The sequence below is a fragment of the Alternaria burnsii genome (genome assembly GCF_013036055.1).
Source record: "Alternaria burnsii strain CBS107.38 chromosome Unknown 732, whole genome shotgun sequence".
Classification (NCBI taxonomy): domain Eukaryota; kingdom Fungi; phylum Ascomycota; class Dothideomycetes; order Pleosporales; family Pleosporaceae; genus Alternaria; species Alternaria burnsii.
In genome coordinates this window covers 219,872-243,169 of record NW_024066113.1, presented here as the reverse complement: position 1 = coordinate 243,169, position 23,298 = coordinate 219,872, and the positions used below count along the sequence as shown (strand labels likewise).

At 41.1% G+C, this 23,298-nt stretch overlaps 5 protein-coding genes across 5 annotated transcripts; 1 reads left to right on the top strand and 4 right to left on the bottom strand.

Moving 5' to 3' along the window:
* Nucleotides 1–843: 843 nt before the first annotated feature.
* GT037_005545 (caleosin-domain-containing protein) lies at nucleotides 844–1,763 on the top strand (the record flags this gene model as incomplete). The annotated part of the gene is made up of 4 exons (XM_038930592.1): nucleotides 844–997; nucleotides 1,049–1,315; nucleotides 1,378–1,590; nucleotides 1,642–1,763. 4 exons carry the CDS (start codon nucleotides 844–846, stop codon nucleotides 1,761–1,763), a joined length of 756 nt encoding a protein of 251 aa, XP_038786281.1.
* A 356-nt stretch (nucleotides 1,764–2,119) lies between these two features.
* On the bottom strand, nucleotides 2,120–2,529 carry GT037_005544 (uncharacterized protein; the record flags this gene model as incomplete). Its single annotated transcript, XM_038930591.1, has 2 exons — nucleotides 2,120–2,307; nucleotides 2,349–2,529. The coding sequence occupies 2 exons, from the start codon at nucleotides 2,527–2,529 to the stop codon at nucleotides 2,120–2,122; spliced, it is 369 nt and encodes a 122-aa protein (XP_038786280.1).
* Nucleotides 2,530–3,766: 1,237 nt separating this feature from the next.
* On the bottom strand, nucleotides 3,767–4,239 carry GT037_005543 (uncharacterized protein; the record flags this gene model as incomplete). Its single annotated transcript, XM_038930590.1, has 2 exons — nucleotides 3,767–3,921; nucleotides 3,978–4,239. 2 exons carry the CDS (start codon nucleotides 4,237–4,239, stop codon nucleotides 3,767–3,769), a joined length of 417 nt encoding a protein of 138 aa, XP_038786279.1.
* An 853-nt stretch (nucleotides 4,240–5,092) lies between these two features.
* Nucleotides 5,093–15,167, bottom strand: GT037_005542 (uncharacterized protein; the record flags this gene model as incomplete). The annotated part of the gene is made up of 13 exons (XM_038930589.1): nucleotides 5,093–5,661; nucleotides 5,718–6,205; nucleotides 7,476–7,510; nucleotides 7,934–8,056; nucleotides 8,105–8,134; nucleotides 8,189–8,269; nucleotides 8,325–8,585; nucleotides 8,649–9,015; nucleotides 9,070–10,530; nucleotides 10,577–11,414; nucleotides 11,482–11,579; nucleotides 14,745–14,901; nucleotides 14,960–15,167. 13 exons carry the CDS (start codon nucleotides 15,165–15,167, stop codon nucleotides 5,093–5,095), a joined length of 4,716 nt encoding a protein of 1,571 aa, XP_038786278.1.
* A 7,613-nt stretch (nucleotides 15,168–22,780) lies between these two features.
* Nucleotides 22,781–23,008, bottom strand: GT037_005541 (uncharacterized protein; the record flags this gene model as incomplete). The annotated part of the gene is made up of 1 exon (XM_038930588.1): nucleotides 22,781–23,008. A coding segment is annotated over one exon (228 nt), but the record flags the coding sequence as incomplete, so codon positions are not given.
* Nucleotides 23,009–23,298: the final 290 nt, after the last annotated feature.

Genomic DNA, 23,298 nt, shown 5'->3' with positions numbered 1-23,298 from the left:
ATAGTCGTCGACCTTGGTGGTTCAAGTATTGCACCAGAACCTGCAATACGAACGTCAAAGATTTGCCTTGATTGTTCTCCAACACGAAAGATCTAGTATCCCACTGCTCACAAAGTTTGGCGTCTGTGTACATGCATGAGAAAGTGCAATGCTGGTGCTGAACGTCAGGCCATCTGTTTTCTACATGGCAAGAAGGCGGAGGTCAGTAGCTGGCGCAGATAGTGCAGTCGCCAAAGCCAGTGTTAGGAAAGTTCTCTAGGAACATGCACATGTCGCATAAAGATAGCGGAACGTTGGGAGAGTTGGCGAAAGCCCTGGACACGCCGCAGAGGAGTTCAGCAAGTAGTGCTCAATGTACCGACACGGACGACAAATATTACAGGTGATGATCACCAACTTCATGTCTTATACAACACAATAGCGCAATGCCGTAGCTATCCGCTAGCATATCGCGATGCGCAATATTGGCGGGCTGTCCGGTTCGCTGGCCGGGACAATGGCGGCGCGAGCCGTTGCTGCAGATGTCGATTGCGCTGATCTCTGGCTAGCGACACGGTTAGTCATTGACCAGCGAAATCTGCTCCGAGCACAGAGACGTGCTTCAGGTATTGTTTTTGGGATGACGATTGCATGATTACATAGTTAAGCGTATTTTGAAACTTCCATGGCTGGGATAAGGCTGTTTCTGCTAGCATGACGTCATGATAACGGAACATGACGGTACCTAAGTAACTTTCACATGCAGATGTCCAAGCGCGGAACACCACGATTATATTTGTGATTTCTCTCATTTGCCCTCTTGTTTTCGCTCCTGAGCTTTACCATCTTACATTTACCGACAACATGCCCGACAATAGAAACATGTCAGAAATCATGAGGCATTCCGAGCGTCTCACGAATGGAAACGATGGAGTGGTGGTCTCAATCCCCGATGTACCCATCACTGAGCAGAGAAAACCTTTCGTGAACTCAGAATACTCAAAACTCCAGCACATAGGTACGTGCTCTCCCACGACACATATCACCGCCAGATTGCTAATATGAGCAGGCACTGCCCGTGCGAATGTCGCCCCATCAGCAGAATCCCCTGATGGCACACCGGGCTGGAAGGAGAAGCACTCTCACCAGACCGTTCTACAACAACACTGCGACTTCTTTGACCGCGACCACGACGGCATCCTTTGGCCGCAGGATACATTCGTTGGCTTCTATCGGCTTGGTTACGGTATCATACTGTCTATCGTGGCGGTGTTTGTTATCCACTCCAACTTTTCGTACCCGACATGCTCTGGATGGCTGCCCGATCCATTCTTTCGTAAGATTTCCCAACTCCAAACGACGTGAGACATACACTGACTTTGTACGCCATCTCAACAGGTATCTTCCTCAAGAACGTACACAGGGATAAGCATGGCAGTGACACTGGGACGTATGACCACGAAGGGCGCTTTGTGCCGCAGAGGTTTGAAGACATTTTCACCAAATACGCGGATGGTAGGGACTACCTTACGATCTGGGACGTGAGCAATGTGCTCAAAGGACAACGATGCATTGCTGACCCAATTGGTTGGGGTGGTGCCTTCTTCGAATGTAAGTCGAGCCAGTTTCTTTGTCTATGAATGTTCTTGCTAATGATTACAGGGATTGCCACCTACATTATGCTATGGCCCGAGGACGGCCGAATGATGAAGGAAGATATCCGTGGTATCTACGACGGAAGCATATTCTATACACTCGCTGAGAGACGAGAGAAGGCTTCGTGAAGTCGAATCTCGAAGTTCTATCCCGGTTATCGCACTTATGAGCTGCGTCTAGAAGAGATCGTTGTGTTCGAACGTGAGAAAGCTCTAAATTAATCGATCGCATTGGTGCGATGCTTCAGTGGATACTAGAAGAAATGAGATAGAAGACCTGTGTAACAGAGCCAAAAGAACGTATCCAAGGTTGAGGTTTGCCCACGAAGACAGCACCTGTGAGTTGTGGCTCCCGACTGGCTAACGGACAGCCTGCGATACACGCCAATCCTCTCTTACTAGTGGTGCCCGCTCGTTGTTTGCGCAAGCAGCTCCATCCTATACTGCGCCCGAACTACCCAAGTATACATATAATATCCATGCCCTCAGAACGTAAGTGTACGCCTTATCAGCCCGCGCTGTTGTTCGCGATTATCGGATTGCGCGCGTTGCGGTCGGCTTATTTCAGTCTCGCCTAGGCCGGCGGCCGCATGGGATTCGATCGAGGAATGCGGCATTGCGTGTTGCCATGGGTGATCGACGAGTGGGACGTTGGAGTTCGCTGGGCTTGTCAGTGTCCTGTGAGATTTTGTGCAATCATGGGGCAAGACGTACCTGTGGAGCGGGATCGGGAGCGAGAATGGCGGCGGGAATCTAGCCTCGATTTCAAGTGGGGCCAGATGAACGGAAGCGCTATCCCGAATATGGCCACCACCACTGCGATTACTCCTACAACCGCTTCTACAGACAGGCTCTGTGATTGGATGATCGAACGTTTGATGCGCTCTCGTTGCATAGGACTCTCAATTGGGAGGGCGCATATTACACCAAAGCAATACGCAAAGTTAACGAAAAGAAGTTGGACAAGCATGTTGTCGAAAAGCGAAAGCTTGATAAAGGTACTTCGCCAGTCTTTAATCTCTGTTTTCTCAAGACGAGAGAAGTCTTCTATGCGGTAGGAATGCGACAGAGTAGAAGCAGTTCTGAGGTGCCTCCTGTCGACGCTTTGTGTTTGGCAGGTATTTACGTGAGGCGCAGTCCCGGTGGTAAGAATGACAAGTGTGATAGTTTTTGAAAGCACTGTAGATACGGCGATGTGCTTTCTTATATCAATGAAAATCTTTAGCATTTCTATAGTGAGCTCACAAGCAATATGTAAGAACAAGATGTGTAGGCTAATGGATCCGCAGAATTGAGAGCAGGCAATCAGGCAACCGGGCGCCAAGCACTCCGTATGTGGAGGCCACCCACACCAAACCATGCAAGTGTTCGGAAGGACCCATTCGTTGTCGAGACGTCTGTGCAGACCAGCTTACGCAACGATAGAGATGCTTCCTTTAGGCTCGCTGGGGCCGGATATAACAGGGCTACACACTGGATGTAATAGAGAATTACATCCAGTGCCGGTTATATAGCGAGGCCGGGGATTTACGATAACACAGAAGCAGCAGCGAGCTAGTGGGGGGCATGTAGGCTAATAGCTGAGAGCACAAAAGCGTTAAGCTGGCAGTGTATCCAAACCAGAACCCTCGACTGTGGAGCTCCATACATCGTCAGATCGCTACACACTCCCACAGCGGCACGTATCTTACGGTGTCAAGCGAATTTGGCACAACACTGTAGGAAAATCAAAACTGCATTGTTTGCCGGCTCTGGCTTCGCCACTTTCCACTAGCCGCAATCCCGTGCACCTATCCTGTGTTAAGATAGATGGAGTTGTATCACGTCATTGCTGGTATCTGTTCCGTCTTGAGTGTCGAGCTCCATACATCACTAAATGCACACTGAACCACGCAAAAATCTGCCATGAAGCCCATGGTCATGAGGATGCTTCAAGATAGTATAATTAGTTTTAACGTTGATGAAAACAAGATACCAAAATGCTTGTTCGTCATATCGTGCGCTCTTTCGCCCCATGGCCCGAAAGACCCGTTCGCAAAGTCGTGAAGTATTCGCAGTATGCCGGGAACCCTGAGCGCTATATCCAGCAATATAAAGATCCATTGTCGAGCCCTTCGACGTTAGAAAGCCCTTCAGAGTGTATGAGTGCGCAACAATACGCGCTGTTGTTCGGCAGGGCAAGTTTGAACGCGTGATGGTCGTGCGATCTGATCGTCGCTCACGTCGTCGATGGACGAAAGAGGAGCTGGTGAACGTCTGGAGAGCCTAACGAGGTGTATTGCCGAGTCTACAGCATATCATCAGTATTCGGACAAGTCTCATGGACAGTAAACGAAGACTCACCTGGATCATTGCGACGGGAGCGGGTGCGATGATGGTAGCGGCGGGCCAAGCACATCCTCTTCAGGCTATTCCACTTCAAAACTGGCGTCAACCCGACACCCACTATGGCTACGCAAACGCCGATAAGCGTTAGCAGTGCCTCTATGGATAGGCCGTCTGAACTGTTCAGTACACGAGATTTGTTCTGCCGCACAATGTGCAATGTCGGGGCAGCGTTGATGGAAGGCAAATGGGCGCATAGCTGTGTCCAGGTGAGTAACATCACCATGTTTCTGACTGATGAGCTCATGATAGCGGAATGTGATAATGAAAGTTGCCAGAGAGATATGCGCTCGCAGTCGAACCCTTATGTTTTGTATGCACCGGATCATCTTGATTCAAAGTGAACATGAATCCGTACCTAAGCAGCTGCCTGGCGGTGCATGCTTGCTCCTGCGCAGCACAACGCGTCTTTTGTTCCGCGGACAGTGTTCAATTACGGCTAGCACACATGATGCTATTCGTTCAAGATGACAGCAGGCTCGGCCCAAGAACCGATTGCGACTAGCCTTCACAGAAGTTATGGACGCTGGCTGGCTAAGCAGCTCGGCTGTGCATGCTTGCTCCTGCGCAGCACATGGCGCTTTTGTTGCGCGGATAGTGTTGCATCACACGAGCCTGATTGGCACTAACAATTCAGGACCGTCGTGATCAGTACCCAGGTAAAAAGATGAATGCTCCAATGACGAAAATGAAACAACCAGGGCATCGGCAGCTAGGCAAATCATTAATCCAAGGCTCGGGACCTTGATGTAGGGTGAACAAATAAAAAAATACCATGTATTGCAAAGACCGCAACGGATGAATGATCGCCGTATGTCTAGAATGTCGTATTGAGAAACATCAGTTCTCGGATGGACCGAATCGCTGCTGCATTATCTACGTTTCACTATGGGTTATTCGGTCCGGGATTCTAGAATGCGTGGACATGATAATCGACGGTACCAAGACCAGAGGGCATGTAATGTCATTCGAGACTTGATCACTTTGTCTCATGGCCATAAATACTGACTTGAATATCTAAATCTTTTGCTCTGCAATTTTCCATGCAGCATAGTAATAACTGAAATTGAAATCTACAAGTTCGCACGATCGATACGCTTGCCGCTCTCGTCGAATCGAATCTGCTTTCCGCTGACAAGCGCTTCTTGCAACCAAGCTCCGATCCGTACGGCCTTGACAGCGTTCTGGAACTCCAGAGGAACTGGTGTGTTGTCCAAGCACGCGGCTGTGAACTCGTTGGCCTCCTTGACGAAACCAGGCTCGAAACGACCCCAGTAATCGGCGGGTACCTCCCGGGTAATGCCAGCCTTAGAGTAGTAGTTGACGAGGTTCTTCTGGGGGTTGAGGTTGACGGTAAGCTTGCCCTCGGTACCGATGATCTCGGTCACATCTTCTTGGCCGTGGGTCATCATGCGGGAGGCGTAGTAGTGGGCGATCCTGCCGTCCCAGAACTCGACGATGCCGACGGCGTTGTCGTAGTCCTTGTGTTGCTTGAGGCCTGGTAGAATGGCAACAACACCGTTTGCGGAGATGGACTTGGGTACTACGTTGGAGCCAAAGTACCAAAGTGTTAGGTCAATGTCGTGCACGGACATGTCGACGAAAACACCGCCAGACCATGCAGCATATTGGACGAAGAAGTCTGATCGAAAAAATCAGTATCCGATTCCACGATATATCGACTACTGTTTTACGTACCTGGGTCGGGATGTTGCCTGTCGCAAGTTTGTGATCGGACAACTGTGGGTCGGCCAATGGCACCTTCTTCAATCTTGCGTGCAACATCTTGGTAGCTGTCATCGAAACGCCTTGAGAAACCGCACATGACCTTGAGGTGTGGCTTCTTCGCAGCTGCGTCAACGACATCCTGGCAGATCTGGACGCTGGTGGAGAGAGGCTTCTCGCAGAGGACGTGGAGGTCCTTCTCGATAGCTTGGAGGGTCTCCTCGGCATGTACTGAGGTCGCTGTGCCGATCACTACAGCCTCTAGGCCCTTGTGCTCAAGCATCTTCTTGTAGTCATCGTAGAGAGTGACACCATATGGCTCGAGATGCTCCTTGCCCCATTTGAGCTCATTTTGGTCGGGAGAGAAGGCAGCGACAAGCTCAGCGCGAGGAGTCTTGTTCAAGATGTTGAGGGCGTGCCGAGCGCCCATGCGGCCGAGACCTGCAACGGCAACTTGGAGTCTGTGAGGAGCCATCTTGAAGTGATTTCGGGAGGAGTGGAAATGCTATTTTATGGAGAGGATAAAGGGGGAGGAGTAAGATAAATGCAGAATGAGCCATCGAAGCGCAGCGAGGAAGACATTTTATACTGGCTGTGGGCAGATCACTAATTCTCGTGCACCTTCGGAGGAGGTTTTTGTCAACGTTCTCAGCATCTTCGTCGAGCTCGCTGATTGGCCAGATAGCGTTCGTATGAAGTTCGGAGGAGGTTTTCGCAATGCTATGCGCGCCGGTGTGGGGAACATGCGGGCGGAGTGCTTGGGATAGGTGCCAACAGCACTGAGCGGAGCACGGAGGAGGTTTTGCATTGTAATTTACACTAGCGTCTAAGTCAAGACCGGCACCAGCGCCGTGCGCGACCCTCGGAAGAAGGTTTAACGATGGCAAAACATCCCGCCACGGCAATTTCTCCCGTTTCCTTCTCACCAAGACCACGAATGCTTGACCCTAAACTGTATTGGCACTGGATAGAAGACGATACCGCTTCTTTTTCACTCTATCTCCACGCCGCGACCCCAGATATGGCCTTCCAATATAGTCTGCGGGGTAAGAAGCGCCGAAGCTTGCTTCGTCTAGGGACACCGGCGTAGACGTGACCCAACAAACGACCAGCATTAAATTCATGTTCGTCCTTCGCTCCTCGTCATACGTATCCGTGGCTCGCTTGGTACCTTAAAGTCAAATATGGTGCTTATCCCAGAATTCTGATGTCGGCCTGCATATGTTGTACACCTCGGTTAGGATCGTCGGCTTGCCGCATACCTTGTCTCGAATTGCCTGCACGTTTACGACCCAGGAACCGATCTTCAATGAAGAGCGCTAAGTTTGCCATGGCCTCGTTGACTGTTTAGCAATTCAAAAGAGCAAAGAACCATACTCCCCATAGGATTTACACATACGTTACAGCAGACAATAGTCGCCCGAGACGAACTTTACGGCTTCCAATAGCTGTTGACCAGTTTGGGACAAGAGCGACTAGACATTATCGCAACCTGTGTCATCGAAACATCTTATGACAATTCGGTATCTATCAGTTGCGACTGTATCAGCAACGGAAGCGCAAAGGACTGTGAAAGCTGGTTTTACGCTTGACATGCGACCATGTGTTGGGAGGCCGTGCGCAATCGCGAACCAGCACGCCCAGAGAACTTGCGGGCATCAAGCAGCCTAGTCTTACGTCTACAGCGGGGCTCCCGAGATTATTGAAGTATTAGCCGTCAATGCAACATACATCTTTCTCGACTGCACAAGAGAGTTCGCATGCAACTGATGAGAATCTAGTTAGATACGAGACATATCGTGATATACCGCCTACTGCGATGCCTAATGACTGTAACGGGAACTATGAGATGACCGGTCTCCACTAGCCACCCAGCCACAGGATCACAGACTTAATCTAGCGAGTTGAAGACCTCGCTCGAGTCATTTCCTGAGCACTAAGATACGGCCGTCGCATCTTGGCTACGAAATATCACTGTCGTTGCAAATGTGCCATGTGGTAGCTTGATCTTGGAACAATACAGCGTGTAGCGCAAGGTATTCATGGAACAGTCGCGTGAAGCGCTTTCTTCTGTCTTCTCTTCTCTCGGTCGAGTCTTGCTGTCGTATTGTTCGTCATGCGATCTAGCCAGGCCTCAAGCTGTACAGTTGTAAGCAAACACCCCATGAGCTCCGCTATGTGGGTCTCACCGTAGTGAATTTGAACAGCAGCCATGCTGTGAATGTCAACAGCATACATCCACCACCAACAAGTATATACCATTTCCAGCTCGGGTTATCTCTCAGTATGTCGACGTTCATTCCGAATAAACTCTTTGATAAGATAAGCTCAATTTAGCATACAGATTAGGGTGCACGTACGGCGGAGAACGTTGCTGGGAGAAACACGAACTAGCGGTGCGTCAGCGACGTCTTACCAAATAGTAGAAGTGGATGACCACTTACTGTAATCCAACTAAGGCGCTTTAGGCTAGCTGACATTGTTACTGATTTGCGAGCCTCTCGAATCGTCACGAGATTGAATTCCTGATTCTTAATTTAAGTCGTACTGAGTCTGAAACGCAGATGATGTTATACTTACTATGTTAATAAGGTTTTGTGACGTGGTATCAAGCGAGTTCAGATCTTGTTCTATATCGAACCGGAACTTATGCAAGAATTCTTGGCAGTCTCCATGAGCTTTCTCTTCTTGGTAAAGACGATTATATTCGGACACAAACTGAGTTGCGTCGGTGACATGTTGTGCTAATTCTCTGCGGAGTGTTATCCATTGTTGCGCGTCTTTCAGAAGCTGGTCTGTGAGCTCAAGATCTTCTCCCTTTGCATTCAAGATCTCCTCTCGCTTGAAACGCGCAATTCAGTTAGTCAAGTTTACGCATTAGGAATGTTGTACGTAGTAACTCACAAAGTGCCGCAAGTGCAATTCACCCTCCTTGCATGTCACCTCCCACCTTATTCTCATCTGCTTCAAAAGCTGGAGATACATGTGTAACATCTCTTCCGCAATCCATGTATCCGGCAAGTTGTGACAATGAGCCAGTCGACGGAATCCAGCTTTTGCGTTTTCATCCTTTATCATGCTCCATCTAATTCCAATTGGCAGCATGTGCGACAACGAAGATCCTGTCTTTTGTTCCATCGTTGTTGCTACTGGGAACTTCAATACGACCACATACGTGATCACTGGGCCTTTCCAAGAACTTTCATGCTGAAGTGATGAGCTCAGACGATCTGACTGTAACCATGCCGGAGACGAAGGTGCGGAGAAAACACTGAGCTTGTTTGAGAACATATCTGTAATGTTATGAATGATCATGACGACTTACAATAGGTTCATTGCTTGATGCTGGGCCGTACTTTCCATATCATCTTGGGGTTCGCCTTCCAGGAACTTGAGAGAAGTCTTCCTCGTAGTTCTAGTAAGCTGCATGACGCGACAGTCAGGCTTACTGTATGCTTGTCGCCACTGCTCCAGGGTGGTACTCTTTGTAGATGCACCCATATCAAGTAAGATATCTGCTATCTGGTGCTGGCCTTTCTGGAGTGCAAGTGTCAAAGGTGTGTCTCCATTGATGTCAGCTTCGTCAAATTTCGCATTTTTTTCCAACAGCTTGTGAGCGATGATTGGTTTGTCTTCCATGATGGCATTGTGTAGTAGAGTTCTTCCCCAAGCTCCCCTTCGGTTGGTATCATATTCTGCATCTAAGAGCAGCAGTATAAGATCCAAGTCTCCAGATCTAACGAGCGAGCTGACTGTCTCGTAATCTCTGGGTATCAGTATCTTAGCCGTTTCCTTCATCTTGCCTTCAGCTGCCCACCATAGCGGAGTATGGCCATTGCTGTCTTTAACAGCAATATCATCGACTCTTCTCTTAACCAATTCATTGAGAATCCCATCAAGACCGAAGTGAGCAGCAAGATGCATGCCAGTAATGCCTTGTGGAGCGACTTGGCTGAATCTTGTACTTCGTGGCATCTCCTGAGTGGCGAGAAAAACCTGGTAGGCCGCAGCTACGCTTTGGTCATCCTCAAGAAATCGCCAAAGGAGTTCTTTTTCCTTGTCTTCAAGGGGCGAAACATGCTGTGCCCAGTACCTGCAAGCGTATCTGTAAAATGGGTATCTCGTAAGCCTCTCTTCCAACAATGCATCATTGCGGCACGGCCCAGACTTGAACTCGAAGTGTGATAAACATGTGATACACATGTTTTGCAGCTTATCGATCAGAAAACTCGGAGTACCGAGTTGTAGTTGGAAGCCTCGAAAGGGCCGTTCTTGTAAGCTTCCAAAGGATTGTGCTTGAAAGCTTCCAAAGAGCTTTGCTTGAGAGCTTCCAAAGGGCTTTGCTTGGAAGTTTTGGAAGGACTGTGACTGAAAGTAGCGCCATGCTTTAGGCCCTACAAGCACAGAAGCTGAGTCATGCACCCAAGCGACCTCCTGTGATTCAGATTTGGTCTTAATCAAACCCCGACAGGAAGAGACAATGGCATCATCCACTTCATGTTCATGGATATTCAACGAAGCAAGGCCTTCCCTTTGTTCACTAACGTCAAAAGCAAGTGCCTGATGAATCTCCGGTAGTGTCAAACTTCTTTTCGCGAAAGAAATCAATGACAGGACTTGACCTGCTAACACTGCATACTTTTCACGTTGCTTTACGATTTGAGCTGCTTCTCGTTGGTAAAAAGTATCGAGAACGAATGACGTAGAGGGCGACCTGACAAAGTCTTCAGCTGCTCCCAATGGAGCGGTCGACAATGTGTGTATGGCTTGCTCTGCCAACGAAAATCTGGTTACCAATCAGTAGAAGTCAACATTGGAACTGGGTATCTTACGTGTCCTTGGAAAGCAACATGATGCTTTTCTTCAACTTATCTTTCAGCGTTTGTGAATGAAGCTTCTCCACGGACCACCTAAAATCGGTATTTTGTAGTTCACGATCTACAAATTTGGAAACATCCTCCTCGTCTGCTTGTATATCGATACGATCATATTTCCAAAGCTGCTTTATAACATCAGGTATATCCCGTAGAGTGAAGAGGAGCTTTGCTCCGGAGTTATCTCGTAGATCCTGGAGGTATGCGATCAAATCATCTACACCTTCATGTGCCGAATGAAGTTCGTCCACGGCATCTACGACTATGTAGACCTGGTGGTATAATTTGCCCACTTCATGAGCTAATTCAGTGACGGCCTCAAGGCTTAATGGGGTAGACTGTATCCGGGATCCCGTATCCTGGAGTACGTCTGACCATGGACAGTTCTCCACGAGTTGGCTAACTAATTGCGTCATAAACTCGAGAGTCGAACGAACATCGCCGTGTTCCGCATCAAGGTACGCGAAAGCAACACCTACTGATCCTTTGACATCTTGATTGCTTGACATGTCATTGAGTCGATCCACTACCTCTGAAGCGAGCATGGTTTTTCCGGAGCCTGGTATACCTGGGCAGACCAGGGTTGAGCAGTTTTCATTCAACCACCTCTGGTATTGTTCGGTTTTGAAGAACCAACATCCGATACCCTTCAAATACTTCTTCCTCAATCTTAAATGCTCTTCTTCTGCCGTATCCATTCGTGTTCCGAAGACCGTTTTCTTTTTTCGCTTCTTGGTGTAGCCAAGCCATGACATGACCTGTTCTCGAAAACGTTCAAGTTTCGACTCATCTGTCTCTCGAATGGGTTTAGTAAAGGGGCATTGCTTTCCAGTACGACAAGGAAGAATAGTTTGGATAGTTACCTTCTTGACCTTGCTCGGCGACTTGGTCACCCAAGTTTGTGATGTGTGTCATGGTCTGATCAGCCGTATTACTGCCAGTTGTCTCCATTACTGATGGTCTTTTGACTCTTTCTCAAGACTGAAGAAAGACCAGGGCTGTAAAATTTGGATGAGCGACCCTATGGCCGGGCAAGGACGATGTGATGGTAGATGGTGCAACGATCCGATGATGATACAGTCATGGAAAATTTCACTTCTTCTTGCCGACGGTATTTTTATTCTGAGGAGAATTGGTTGTTCTTGAGAGATAGATTAAGAGTAGACTGTATCTGAATGTTGAATGGGATATTGTCTTGCTCAGCTCGCGCGACAATGCATATAGTCCACGAGTCTCGTGGCTGGAGCTGTTTGTTTTGTGCTTCAGTGATGCTAGTCGAGATGCGTTTTCTTGAGAATGAGAAGCTTGCAGCACTGATTCCTTTAGTATGCGCGACGAAGATCGGCGACCATTAGGCTATATATTGCTGCACAAACGCACTTACGTCAAGCTAGGCTCACAAGCTTTTGACGAGTTCTTATTGGCGGTTATGTCCAAAAGGCGCATAATCTTCGACGGCGAAAATGAACTCGCACAGGCGCTTACCGATTGAGCAGCTGCGAAGGCGCAAAGCCACGTCAGTACATACATTCAGCACACTCTCAAGGATCAAATCCATGCACCATGCTAAGGAACATGCATGACTTTACCCCACCCGGGCGCTAATGCTGTCTCTGGCCACCTACCTGGACGCACCGATTGGTCGATCAGAGAAACCGGTCAGTCTTTCACAAGGAAAAAGAAGCATCAGGCTTGTCAGCTAAGCCGCAATACGCTGCAACGATTGAACATGTTTGGAGATCTTGCAGATCCGCTGAGCTTCTGATGAAATGTAGTAAAGTTACGTTCTCATTCTAGACACCGGAAACTCAGGCAATGTATAGCGCATGGTGCGAGGTAGGAAGTATGGAGCCTTGCTCGATCCGTTGTACAGATACATGCAGTCATATACTACCAACTTCAACCATATTATGAGTTGACATCTATGGCAATATCTACTGCACGTCATGATCGCCTGTAAGCATGCCGCCTTCAGTGTTTACTGCACCGCCAGCCACCGAACTATCGACCAGATAATAACTGCGGTGAAGAGACGGAGCATATCGTGGTAAACAAGTATATTAAGTTGAATCAAAGAAAACTATCCAGAATGCCTCGTCGAACCGAATTTGTCTGAAAAGGATAGCCTTTGGACAGATAGATGCTAGGCAACTAGAGATGAACATACAGCAAGGAAGCAAGCGGTGTTCGAGGACATCTTGTGTACGGCTGAAAATGCTTCCATAGAACTTACAGTCAATTCTTACGCCATTTCTGCTATCCTGCGAGCAATAGGATTGCCCGAGTTTCGAGTGCGAGAAGATAATAGTATCGCGCTACTTGTCAAAGGAGAGAAGATAGACCGTAACAACTAGATTGTAATGATATGCGCTGGCTAAGACGGAGAAGTGCAAGGAATCAATGTAACCGATGGCCCACTGCGGAAGCCGTTGAATCCTCGACCCAACCCGATAACAGACGCCCTTTATTGAACCGCCCCATGTACCATTATCCGTTCGTACTGCACATAGTAGTACTGTTGGTGCTGCGGTGATCGATTGTCGCCGCCCGCTGGGCGTGGCCAGGCTTGAATCGGTTGTGACGAGGCAAAAGGGTAGGCGTGCGAAGGACGATTCGATAACGGTAGATCTGCGCGTGAAATTCGTGTCAGCTTCCTGGATGTATCGAGCGCGTGTTAGCACGAAAGCATACCTTCGGTGGTGGAGAGAGAAAGGGACGGACGGGATCGACCGCGCGAACTCCCCCGCGCCCTCGACCACGCTAACGATGACGCGATGCCTAATAGAGCTACCACCACCCCAATAATACCAATAATCGCTTCTGCAGACATACGGTCGTTTACACTTTTGTTGCTGTTGTTTACATCGCGGCGACAGAGATTTGTGTCTGAGTATATTGGGATAGCGTGGCTGGTGACGACTAGTATACTTGATAGTACAACTAGGTGGGATGACATCCTACGCGACCTTTGCGAAGAAGGTGGACTAGGATGGTTAGAAAGATCTCGAACGATAGATTCGATCCGAAATTGGCGGCCATTGCCGTCTTTAAACTAAAATCTGAGCATTTATTCTATAGAGCCTGACGGAACTGCTGCTACCAAGTAGCGACCCATTGCTGCTCCTTACACCACGGTGGACCATCTCGTGAAGTTTTACGTGCTCGGCTGTGCAGGATTAGCATCGTGATGTGATTGGGTAGTGGCTGCGCAGTTGGACATCAACGGTCGGTGAAGTATGGTGTACTGGGCCATGCGGGATTAGCATCGTGATGTGATTGGGTGGTGGCTGCGCAGTCAGACATCAACGCTATCTAATGCCCGCGTCCGAGCGACTTGGCTATCTGACATGACCCGCCCGTTGCTAAACAAGCTTTCCCACGAATGATGCTGATTTGTTCGCGTATGCCAATATGTTGTTTACGCCACATGCCAACCAAATAGCCAGGCCTCAAGCCGTTTATGCTCGCGAGGCTTCGAACAGGCGTTGGGCTAACCAATATAGGGTTGACCGGTCCAAATGGCCAGCACACTGTGTGCTCTCAATTGCGAGGCACTAGCTCCTCTTTTACATATCCCATAGAACACCCAGCACACTCCCCATACAACAACCAACGAAGGTTTGATGGAGCCAGGGAAGCTCGATGGATATAACAGTGGGCATTCGTGGTAATCTACACTGTTTGTGCTTGTCGTCTCTTCATGCCCTTTCTCAACATGGGAGTAACAAAGGTAGGTTCTGAGATTGCCGTCGCTAAACCAGCATCAGCCACAGGATCTTTGGCTAGACGGGCCCTGATGATTTGAGGTCTGCGTATACAAGCAAAGAGTCCATTTCGCGTGTAAGTGTAAACAAGACAGCATACTTATTCTACATAGACACCATGCATTAGATCATGATCGGAAACGACGACTGCAATGTCAGCAAGACGAAAGCCGCGGATGTGAGAATGTGAAACCTGCGAGCGTGTGGAACTTCACAGCAAGGAAGACCATGTCCATGTCCTAATGCGATAGGTGAATATGTAGTAACGATACAGTATGTAAGATCCTTGAGAGCGCGACACCGCTCGAAACCCCCGAAACACCGATGCAAACCACAAGTACTCGTTGATGCTCGATCATTACATCGTGCGCTGCACCGTCAATCGCTCATAACGTATCTGATAATTGTATTTGTGCGACGGGTTGTGGCCGCCATTACTAGCTGTGCGCGCCCAGGTATTGATTGGGTACAATGGCGTAAAAGCATCGCCGTACGTCGGATGGTTGGGGGGTATCAATTCTGGTGGAACAAATCAGATCAATCTTCTTGAAGTGGAGGAATTTCGACATTTGCATACCTTCTGAGTTGCGGCGGGATCCACCGCGCGACTTCCTCCGCTTCGACCACACTAGCGTGGATGCAATACCCAATCCGGCAACTACCACGCCGACAACACCTATGATCGCTTCCGTAGATAATTGGTGATCTCCATTCTGAGTATCGATAGTTACATCCCGTTGATGAAGGCTTTTGTATGATAGAGTAGGAGTGGCTCGGACGGCCATGGCCAGTGCAAACGTAGATGTAAGTAGGCGAGGAAGCACTTTCGTGAATGGTTGCGTAGTCATGGAGAGTGTTCTTGTTGATTGTGACTTAATACATGTAGGCATGCAGAGAGGTGTTGCAGTCCAAGGTGTTTAAGAAGGCGTACTATACTAGGAGAGACTGCAACGGGCCGTACATCAAGCATGCCCTGCGTGGCTTGCATCAGTCGAAAGCGCATCAGGGGTGATGCTGGTAGGTAGGATTCAATGACCTAGAGCGCTAAGCTGTTCCTGTCCAACATTGGACGATGGGCCTGTGCGTCCACATGTGGTAAAGTCCGGAACTTGGCTACAGTGCCCGTGCGCCAGATGATCACTAACGCCAAATAATCACCCCTAACAATTTAATACCGTTAACAAGATAAGGTTATAGAGCTACTATAAATTATAATAAAATTATATAAAAGTAGATTTATACTATATATAGGCCTATAAAACTTTTAGCTTATTTAAATATTTTTCTAGAAAGTATTATAGTTTAATCTTATTAACTATATAGTAGAGTAGCTTATATAACCTATATAGCTCTTACTATAGCTATAGTAATACTACTACGCTTTTAATACTTTATAGCTAGCGTATAAGTTATTAAAGCTTTCTACTTACTCTTTTTAGAAAGTTTTATAAGCTTTTTAGTATTATTAATAAGCTTCTAGTATTATTTCTTAGCTATCTTTTTAGCTTTCTTTATTTTCTTCTTTTTTACCTATTTCTCCTACTCTATACGCTTTATAGCTTTAAGTTTTACTTTATAATTATAAGTTACTTTTTTAATCTTAGTATTTTTAGCTTTTTAAAGCTTTTTAAGCTTAGCTTATTATTATTATTATATTTTATAATTAAGAGCTTATTTAACGCTTATAAGTAACTACTAAATAGCTCTCCTATAATACTTAAGATAATTATTAAGCTATAGTATATAAAATTTAGTTTCTTACTTTTTTTTAATAGCTAGAAATTACTTAAGGCCTTTAAGTTTACTATAAAAGAGTATATTTTAAGCTATAAGGTAGTATAAGCTTTATTAAAGCTTTTTAACTTTTTTACTATTCTAATCTTTTACTTTATAGTATATAATTAATTTTAACTTAAGCTAATCCTCTCTAAAGAGTATAGAAGTTAAACTAGCTTCTAAATCTAACCTCTTGTAAAGGTTATCCTTAGATAACCTAAGAGTTAGTTCTTAGGGATAGAGTAGGCTGCGATAGACAGGTTAGTGTAATAGCACAATTAGTAGATTAATATAATATTACGAGAGTGTATAAGAACGAAGTATAATTCTTAGATTAAATACTAGAGTCTTATACAAAGTTAAGTTAAATATACTAAGCTATAAGGGTTTAGTATTAAAGCTATATACTAATAAGTATTACGCTTAGTACTAAGCGTGTAAGTGCTTATTACTAAGCGATATAGTGCTAGTTTAGTTATTAGCTAACTAGTCTTACTTACTACTAAGTATTCCTTCCTAGACTAGCGCGTAATACTTATTACTAAGTAGTTACGTAACTACAGCGTAGTTGCTGTGCTATAATTCTTTAACTGTGCTACTTAATCCTCTAAAGTAATTACGCTTACTCCTATCTTCTTCTAGATATAGATTATAATACTATCTTTTTCTTATAGAGATTTATTCTTAAATTATATAACTAATTTATAGTTTCTATTATTAACTAAGGCTTACCCTATATTATAAGTAAGGTAATTGTTATATCTTTTTCTACTTAACGTCGCTTACGCCTTAGCTCTAAGATTATTTAAGCTAACTATCTTTCTAAAACGCTTTATAACTATTACTTTCTTAAAAGTAAGATCTATTACGTTATATCTAATTCTTATCTAAAATATGCTAAGTATACTTAGTTAGAGTATGCGTATATAAATATATTCTAAAAGTCTTTAGATTATACGCGTAATAAATATTAAAAGAAAGTAGATAATAATAAGAAGTTACTAGTAACAGTAATTTCGCAGTTATTATAGAATAAGAAGATTCTAAAATAGGTAGAAGAGCAGGCGTAGAAGAAGACGCTGTGTTTAGCTACAGACATAGAAGCAGCTAGTAAAATAGAAATAGCGCAGGAGATAGATTATCCTACTTCTTCTATTAGTATAGAATTCTCGCTAGCTATATAGGCTATAATAGGATTAATTAATACTTCTATTACTAGCTATAGTACTTCTAAAGGTGTAGTTAGTAGTTTATAAGGTTTATATTTAGTTCCTATATATTTTTACTATTTAGATAGTCTAACTATTTAATTAGGTATTTAGTTCTATTACTATTATTTTAATATATAAGTATTCTTTTAACTTTAAAGACGCTGTTTTTTTTTATTTTAAAATAAAAGGTTTTCTAGAGTAGCGTTACTAGATCTATAAGTTCTAATATGTTAATATAAAATTTAGAGTAGATTTTTACGTTAGCTAGAAAGTTAAGTATATAAGTAACTAGTCCCTTCTAGTTAAGAATTAAAAATAGTCTAACTTTAATGTTATTAAGTTCTTTATTTAGTTATTTAGTCTAAAGATTTTTTATAAGTAAGTAAACTTTATCCTCTTTTTTTAGCTAAGGTGCTATTTTTTATTTCTTATTAATATATAAAATGTTTTAGCGTTAAGCCTTCTTAAGTACTTACTTAAGTAACTTATATACTTCTTTTAGCTTATTAGTAATAGTAATAGCTACTTTTGTCTTTAGACTAGGAAATATTCTTATAAAGAGATTTAGGTGTCTCTTATAATTTACGTAGAATAGTATTTGCTTTATAGATTCTAATAATTTATTATTATATGCTATTTGTGCTATAGGTAGTAGTAATACTTAGTTATTTTATTATTAATTAGTATAGATCTGTAGGTAGGTTTTTATTATTTAATTTATTTATTTAGTCTATCTATCTATCTATAGATAATAAGCTGTTAATAGCTTTTTCTTTATTCTAATTGTAGCTAGTAGTATTGTCTAAAAGTTTAAAGTAAAGAGCTTATCTCTATTACTAATAATTAACTTTAGGATGCTGTAATATCTAATAATCTTATTATTTATAGTGTATGCTAGCTGTACTGCTGTAAAGTCTTTTTTAAAAGTAATGTACTTAGCTTACTTTATAAATTAATTAACTACTACGAGAATTATATTATATACTATTTATATAATAGGGTCTCTTAAGACTAGTAAGCCTATAATAAAGTCTATAGAGATATCTAACTATAGTGCGTTAGGTAGCTCTATTGCTTATATTTCTCTGTAGGGTGCGTAGGTACTGTATTTATTTTTCTAATAGTCTGTATACTTAGTAATAAAGGAAGTAACTTTATCCTTTATGTTTAGAAACTTATAGTTTTACTTAATAAGTTCTATAGTTCTTGCGATACTAGAGTAACTGTATACTAGATTATTATAGTATTATTAGATAATTACTTCTTATAATTCTTCTAGTACTTTGCTTACGATTTTTATAATTTAGTTTAACGTCTTTGCTAGTCTTAGCAATCTATCTTTATTAAACTTAAGTAATACAGAATTAGTAATTAACTTTATTCCTATAATATTATATTAGTAGCTAAGTACGTCTGCTTTACTATTCTCTTTTTTTAGTATATATACAATTTTAAACTTATACTATCTAAGTTCTTTAGACTATTAAACCTATTATTAGTTAAGTACCTTAGTAGTTATAAAGTTAACTAAGTTCTTATAATCTATAAATATTATAAGTTCTAAGTAGCTTTTAGCGTATACTCTCTAATACTTTAGGTACGTAATAATAGCTAGTAGTTCCTTATTATAGATATTATAGTTTTCTTCTAGTCCTAAGAACTTATAAGAGTAGTAAGTAATAAAGTACTATTTGCTTTTATATATCTAACTAGTATATCTACTTAGTATAAGATCTAAGATATTAGTCTTAAAGCGTAGTAGTTATCCTACTTAGAATATATAGAAGTATAGTAGTTTTATACTTGTATTCTTAAGCTTTTAGAAAGCGTTTTTAGCTTCTTTACTCTACTTAAACAGAGTATCTTTCCTTATAAGTTTAGTTAGTAGAATAGTAATCTTAGAGAAGTCCTTAATAAACTATTAGTTAAAGTTTAGGAATTCTAGGAAGAATTATATATCTTTAACTATCTTAGGTGTTAGCTATTCTTTAACTACCTTAATTTTTTCTTTACTTATATATACTCTATTAACCTCTATAACGTATTCTAAGAAGTTAACTTCCTTCTTATAGAACTTACACTTTTCTAGTTTTACGCGTAGATTGTACTAGTCTAGGCACCTTAGTACTGTATAGATATATTTAATATAGTCTTCTTTGTTTTTAGAGTAGATAAGAATATTATCTAGATATATAATAATAAAGATATCTAGGTGTACTCTTAATACGTTGTTAATAAGTTCTTAAAATGTTACTAGGGTGTTTGTAAGCCTAAACAGCATAATAGTATATTTAAAATATCTATATCTTATATAGAACGCTGTCTTTTATTCTTTACTTTCTTTAATTCTAATAAGGTAGTATCTGTCTTAAAGATCTATTACTGTAAAGATCTTTACTTAAGATAGCTAATCTCTAAGTTCTATAATATTTAGTAATAGGTATTAGTTCTTAATTATAATGTTATTAAGTTTCTAGTAGTTAACGTATATTTATAGTAGTCTACTTTTCTTTAGTATAAAGAGGATAGGAAATCCTACTAGTAAGCTTAAAGGTCTAATATATTCTTTTTTTAAATCTTTCTCTAGTTTCTCTTTTAGAATCTTAAGTTCTGCCTTTAATAGTTAATATATTAGCTTAAAGGGTAGAGTCTTCTCTTCTTCTAAGACTATCTTATAGTCTTAGGGTTAATACTTTAGTAGGTTTTAATTATCTACTACTTCTATAAAGAAGTGCTTAAAATCTTTATACTCTTTTAGAATATTAGGAGTTATACGTTTTTCTAGTACTCTAACTTTGTAATTTAGGGGTACCTTACTAGTATCTATTAAGTTAAACCTTTATTTCTTAAAGCTGTTCTTATTTAAGAGTTACTTTCTTTTAGTAATATTATTAATCTTCCTCTTATCTATTATTATAGTTATTAGATATGTAGGCTAGCTTATAGATACGTCTAAGCTGTAGCACTTAAATAAGAACTCTTTTAACGTTTAGTTAATTTATAAGTTATATTCTTATAACTAGAGAAGTCTTAATATAATATTGTAGGTAGCTAATCTAAAGACGTCTAGGTTAATCTTCTTATAGTAGTCTTAGATGCTAAGCGTTACTCTAGTAACCTTATGTGTAATCTAGTTTCTACTTAGTATAGGCTAACTATTAGTAATATATAGTAGGTAGCTTTCTTCTTTCTTTAGTAGTCTTAGTCTAGCTAAGAGTACTACTTAAGTAGAGAAGTAGTTTACTTATAATTCTAAGTCTACTAATGCCTATATCTATTTTCTATTAAGCTTTATAGGAAGCGTAAAGAGTGTTAAAAAGTTTATACTATTAATTTTCTTTCTAGAGTTAGATGTATTAAGCGTTTATCTAAAAAAGACTATATACTATAACTGTAAAATTTCTTTGCGATGATGTATAGTTTATACTTAATATTAAGGCACGTGTGCTATAAGGGCTAGTTATACTCTTATATACTAGTTCTGTCCTCTAAGGTCTTCTACTACGTAATATATATATATAGGGTCTTTTATAGGTCTTTGTAACTATAAAAGTATAGATAATATCTCTTATTCTATAGGTATATAGTGTATTAGTCTCTAGGGCAGTTGAACTATTTAAACTTATATACTAGTATTCTAGCGTATTTATGTAGGAAGTGTTCTAAACTGTATTTATTAGAGTAGTAGATAGTATAAGAGTTATATATGTACGCTGTTTAGCTTATATTACTATATAGCAGGTTCCTAGAATTAAGCTAGTAGTAGGTTTCTTCTTTACGTTTTTATTGTACGTTATTTTATTATTACTTAGCTGCGGCGCGTTCTTGCTTTTTAGCCTGTCTTTATATTTATATAGTTAAATAAGCTATTTTAGCGTTAAAATCTTTATTTCTAAAATAATAGTAGGTTTTATATTCCTTTTCTATTAGTTTGCTTACGTAAGGATTAGTCTACTGTTTAATTTCTTTATAGATTTCTTATTTCTTACTATTAGATAGGTAGTACGTAGGTTTATTCTATAAGGCCTTAGCTTTGTATGCCTATCTAAATAGTTTTTTAGTATTATAGATACTCTATATCTTAAGTTCTTTAAGAAGTCTTTAGTACTCTATAAATTTCTTAAATTTATTATAGAATTAGTTCTTAGTATTAGGGTATTTATATTCTAGTTTACTAAGTTACTAGCGTAGTATGCTTAGCTTAAAGTTTAGGTCCTCTAGATACTAAATAACTTCTATCTTATTACTAGTAGTAGGTTTGTTCTATACTTTAATAGCGCGGTTAATCTAGTTAAGTTTGTCTAGTATTAGTAGGAATTTTATAATGTCTATAGGGAGATTTTCTTTATTATACTCTACTTAGTAGAATAGGTTGTAGAAGTCCTAGCGTATTGCTGCTATAATGTTTAGTATTTTATAAGTATACTTAATAGGTAGCTTATTAAGGTATTAGAGTAGTTTGTTAATTTAAGACAAAAGTATCTTTATTTATTCTTCTAGGATATAGGGTGTAGAAAGTTAGTTTTCTTCTTTAAATATAGCTATCTTACTAAACTTAGTTTAGTTAATTTCTGTAACTTCTAGGTCTTTAAAGGACTCTAGGTTAGAGGTGTCTTTATTTAAAGATAGTCTTTTTACTTTAGTAATAGTAAGGTCTTTAAGACTATTAATTATCTTATTATCTTCTACGTCTAACTTAATATATAGTTAAGTAATAATATTCTATTTCTTAGTATTGTTATTAGGTACTGCCTAGCGAATAATATTTAACTGTCTAGTTACTTTGCCTTAGCTTTAGTAGTCCTATGCTATATAGCCTTCCTTACTATAAGCGTAGTAAGAGAACTTCTTCTTACTTTTTTTATTATACTAAAACTTTAGCTTTCTAGGTCTCTTATTAAGATTATTAAGGTATATAGGCTTAAGTCTATAAGTCCTGTATTATCTTAGAATTTAGAGTACGTAGCTTTGCTAACGTTCTTAGTTAGGGTATAAGCGTTAAGAGTTTTAACGTGCTTAATTATTTATATCCTAGAGTACGCGATTCTTAGTGTATAGGCGTTCTTTTAGCTTTAACTTATAAAGTTTATTATCTACTTAAATAGCTTTATTTATAAGTTTATTAAGCGTCTTAAGGCTAAATCTACTTCTTATAAGTTCTATACGTATAGTTAGTTTAAGACCTTATTAGTATATCTATATTAAAGCGTTATTGTCCTATTTAATTAGTGTCTTATACTGTTAGAATTTAGTTGTGTAGTTAGTAGTAGATTAGGTTTATTGTAGTTTCTAAATTTTTTGCTTAGCGATTATAGACTTCTTAAAAGGTAAAAATACTTCTTATATCTTAGCCTTAAATACAGTCTAATCTTCTATAAGGTTTATATTTCCTCTATTAATAATAGTAGTATCTATATAGTATTAGATAAATAGAGTAGCTTATTTTTCTGCGTCTCTTTAGAAGAAGGTAGAAGCCTAAATAACTTTATCCTTATCTTTAATCTTATCTCTTTTAAAGTAGAAGTATTAGTTAACTTAGAGTAGCTATACTTTAAGCTTATAGCAGTTACTATAAAAGGTGTTAGGCCTATTAGCGCGAACGTTAGTTCCTCTAGAGGTCTAGGAATTAGTAGGGGTATTTATTATAATATTACTTATCTTAAAGGTGTTTAAAGTGTAAAGGTTATTTTTAGATAACTTAAGAGTTAGTTTTTAGAGATAGAGTAAGCTGCGATAGATAGGTTAGTATAATAGTATAATTAGTAGATTAATGTAATATTATAAGGGTGTATAAGAACGAAGTATAATCTTTAGATTAAATACTAGAGTCTTATATAAAGTTAAGTTAAATATACTAAGCTATAAGAGTTTAGTGTTAAAGCTATATACTAATAAGTGTTACGCTTAGTACTAAGCGTGTAAGTGCTCG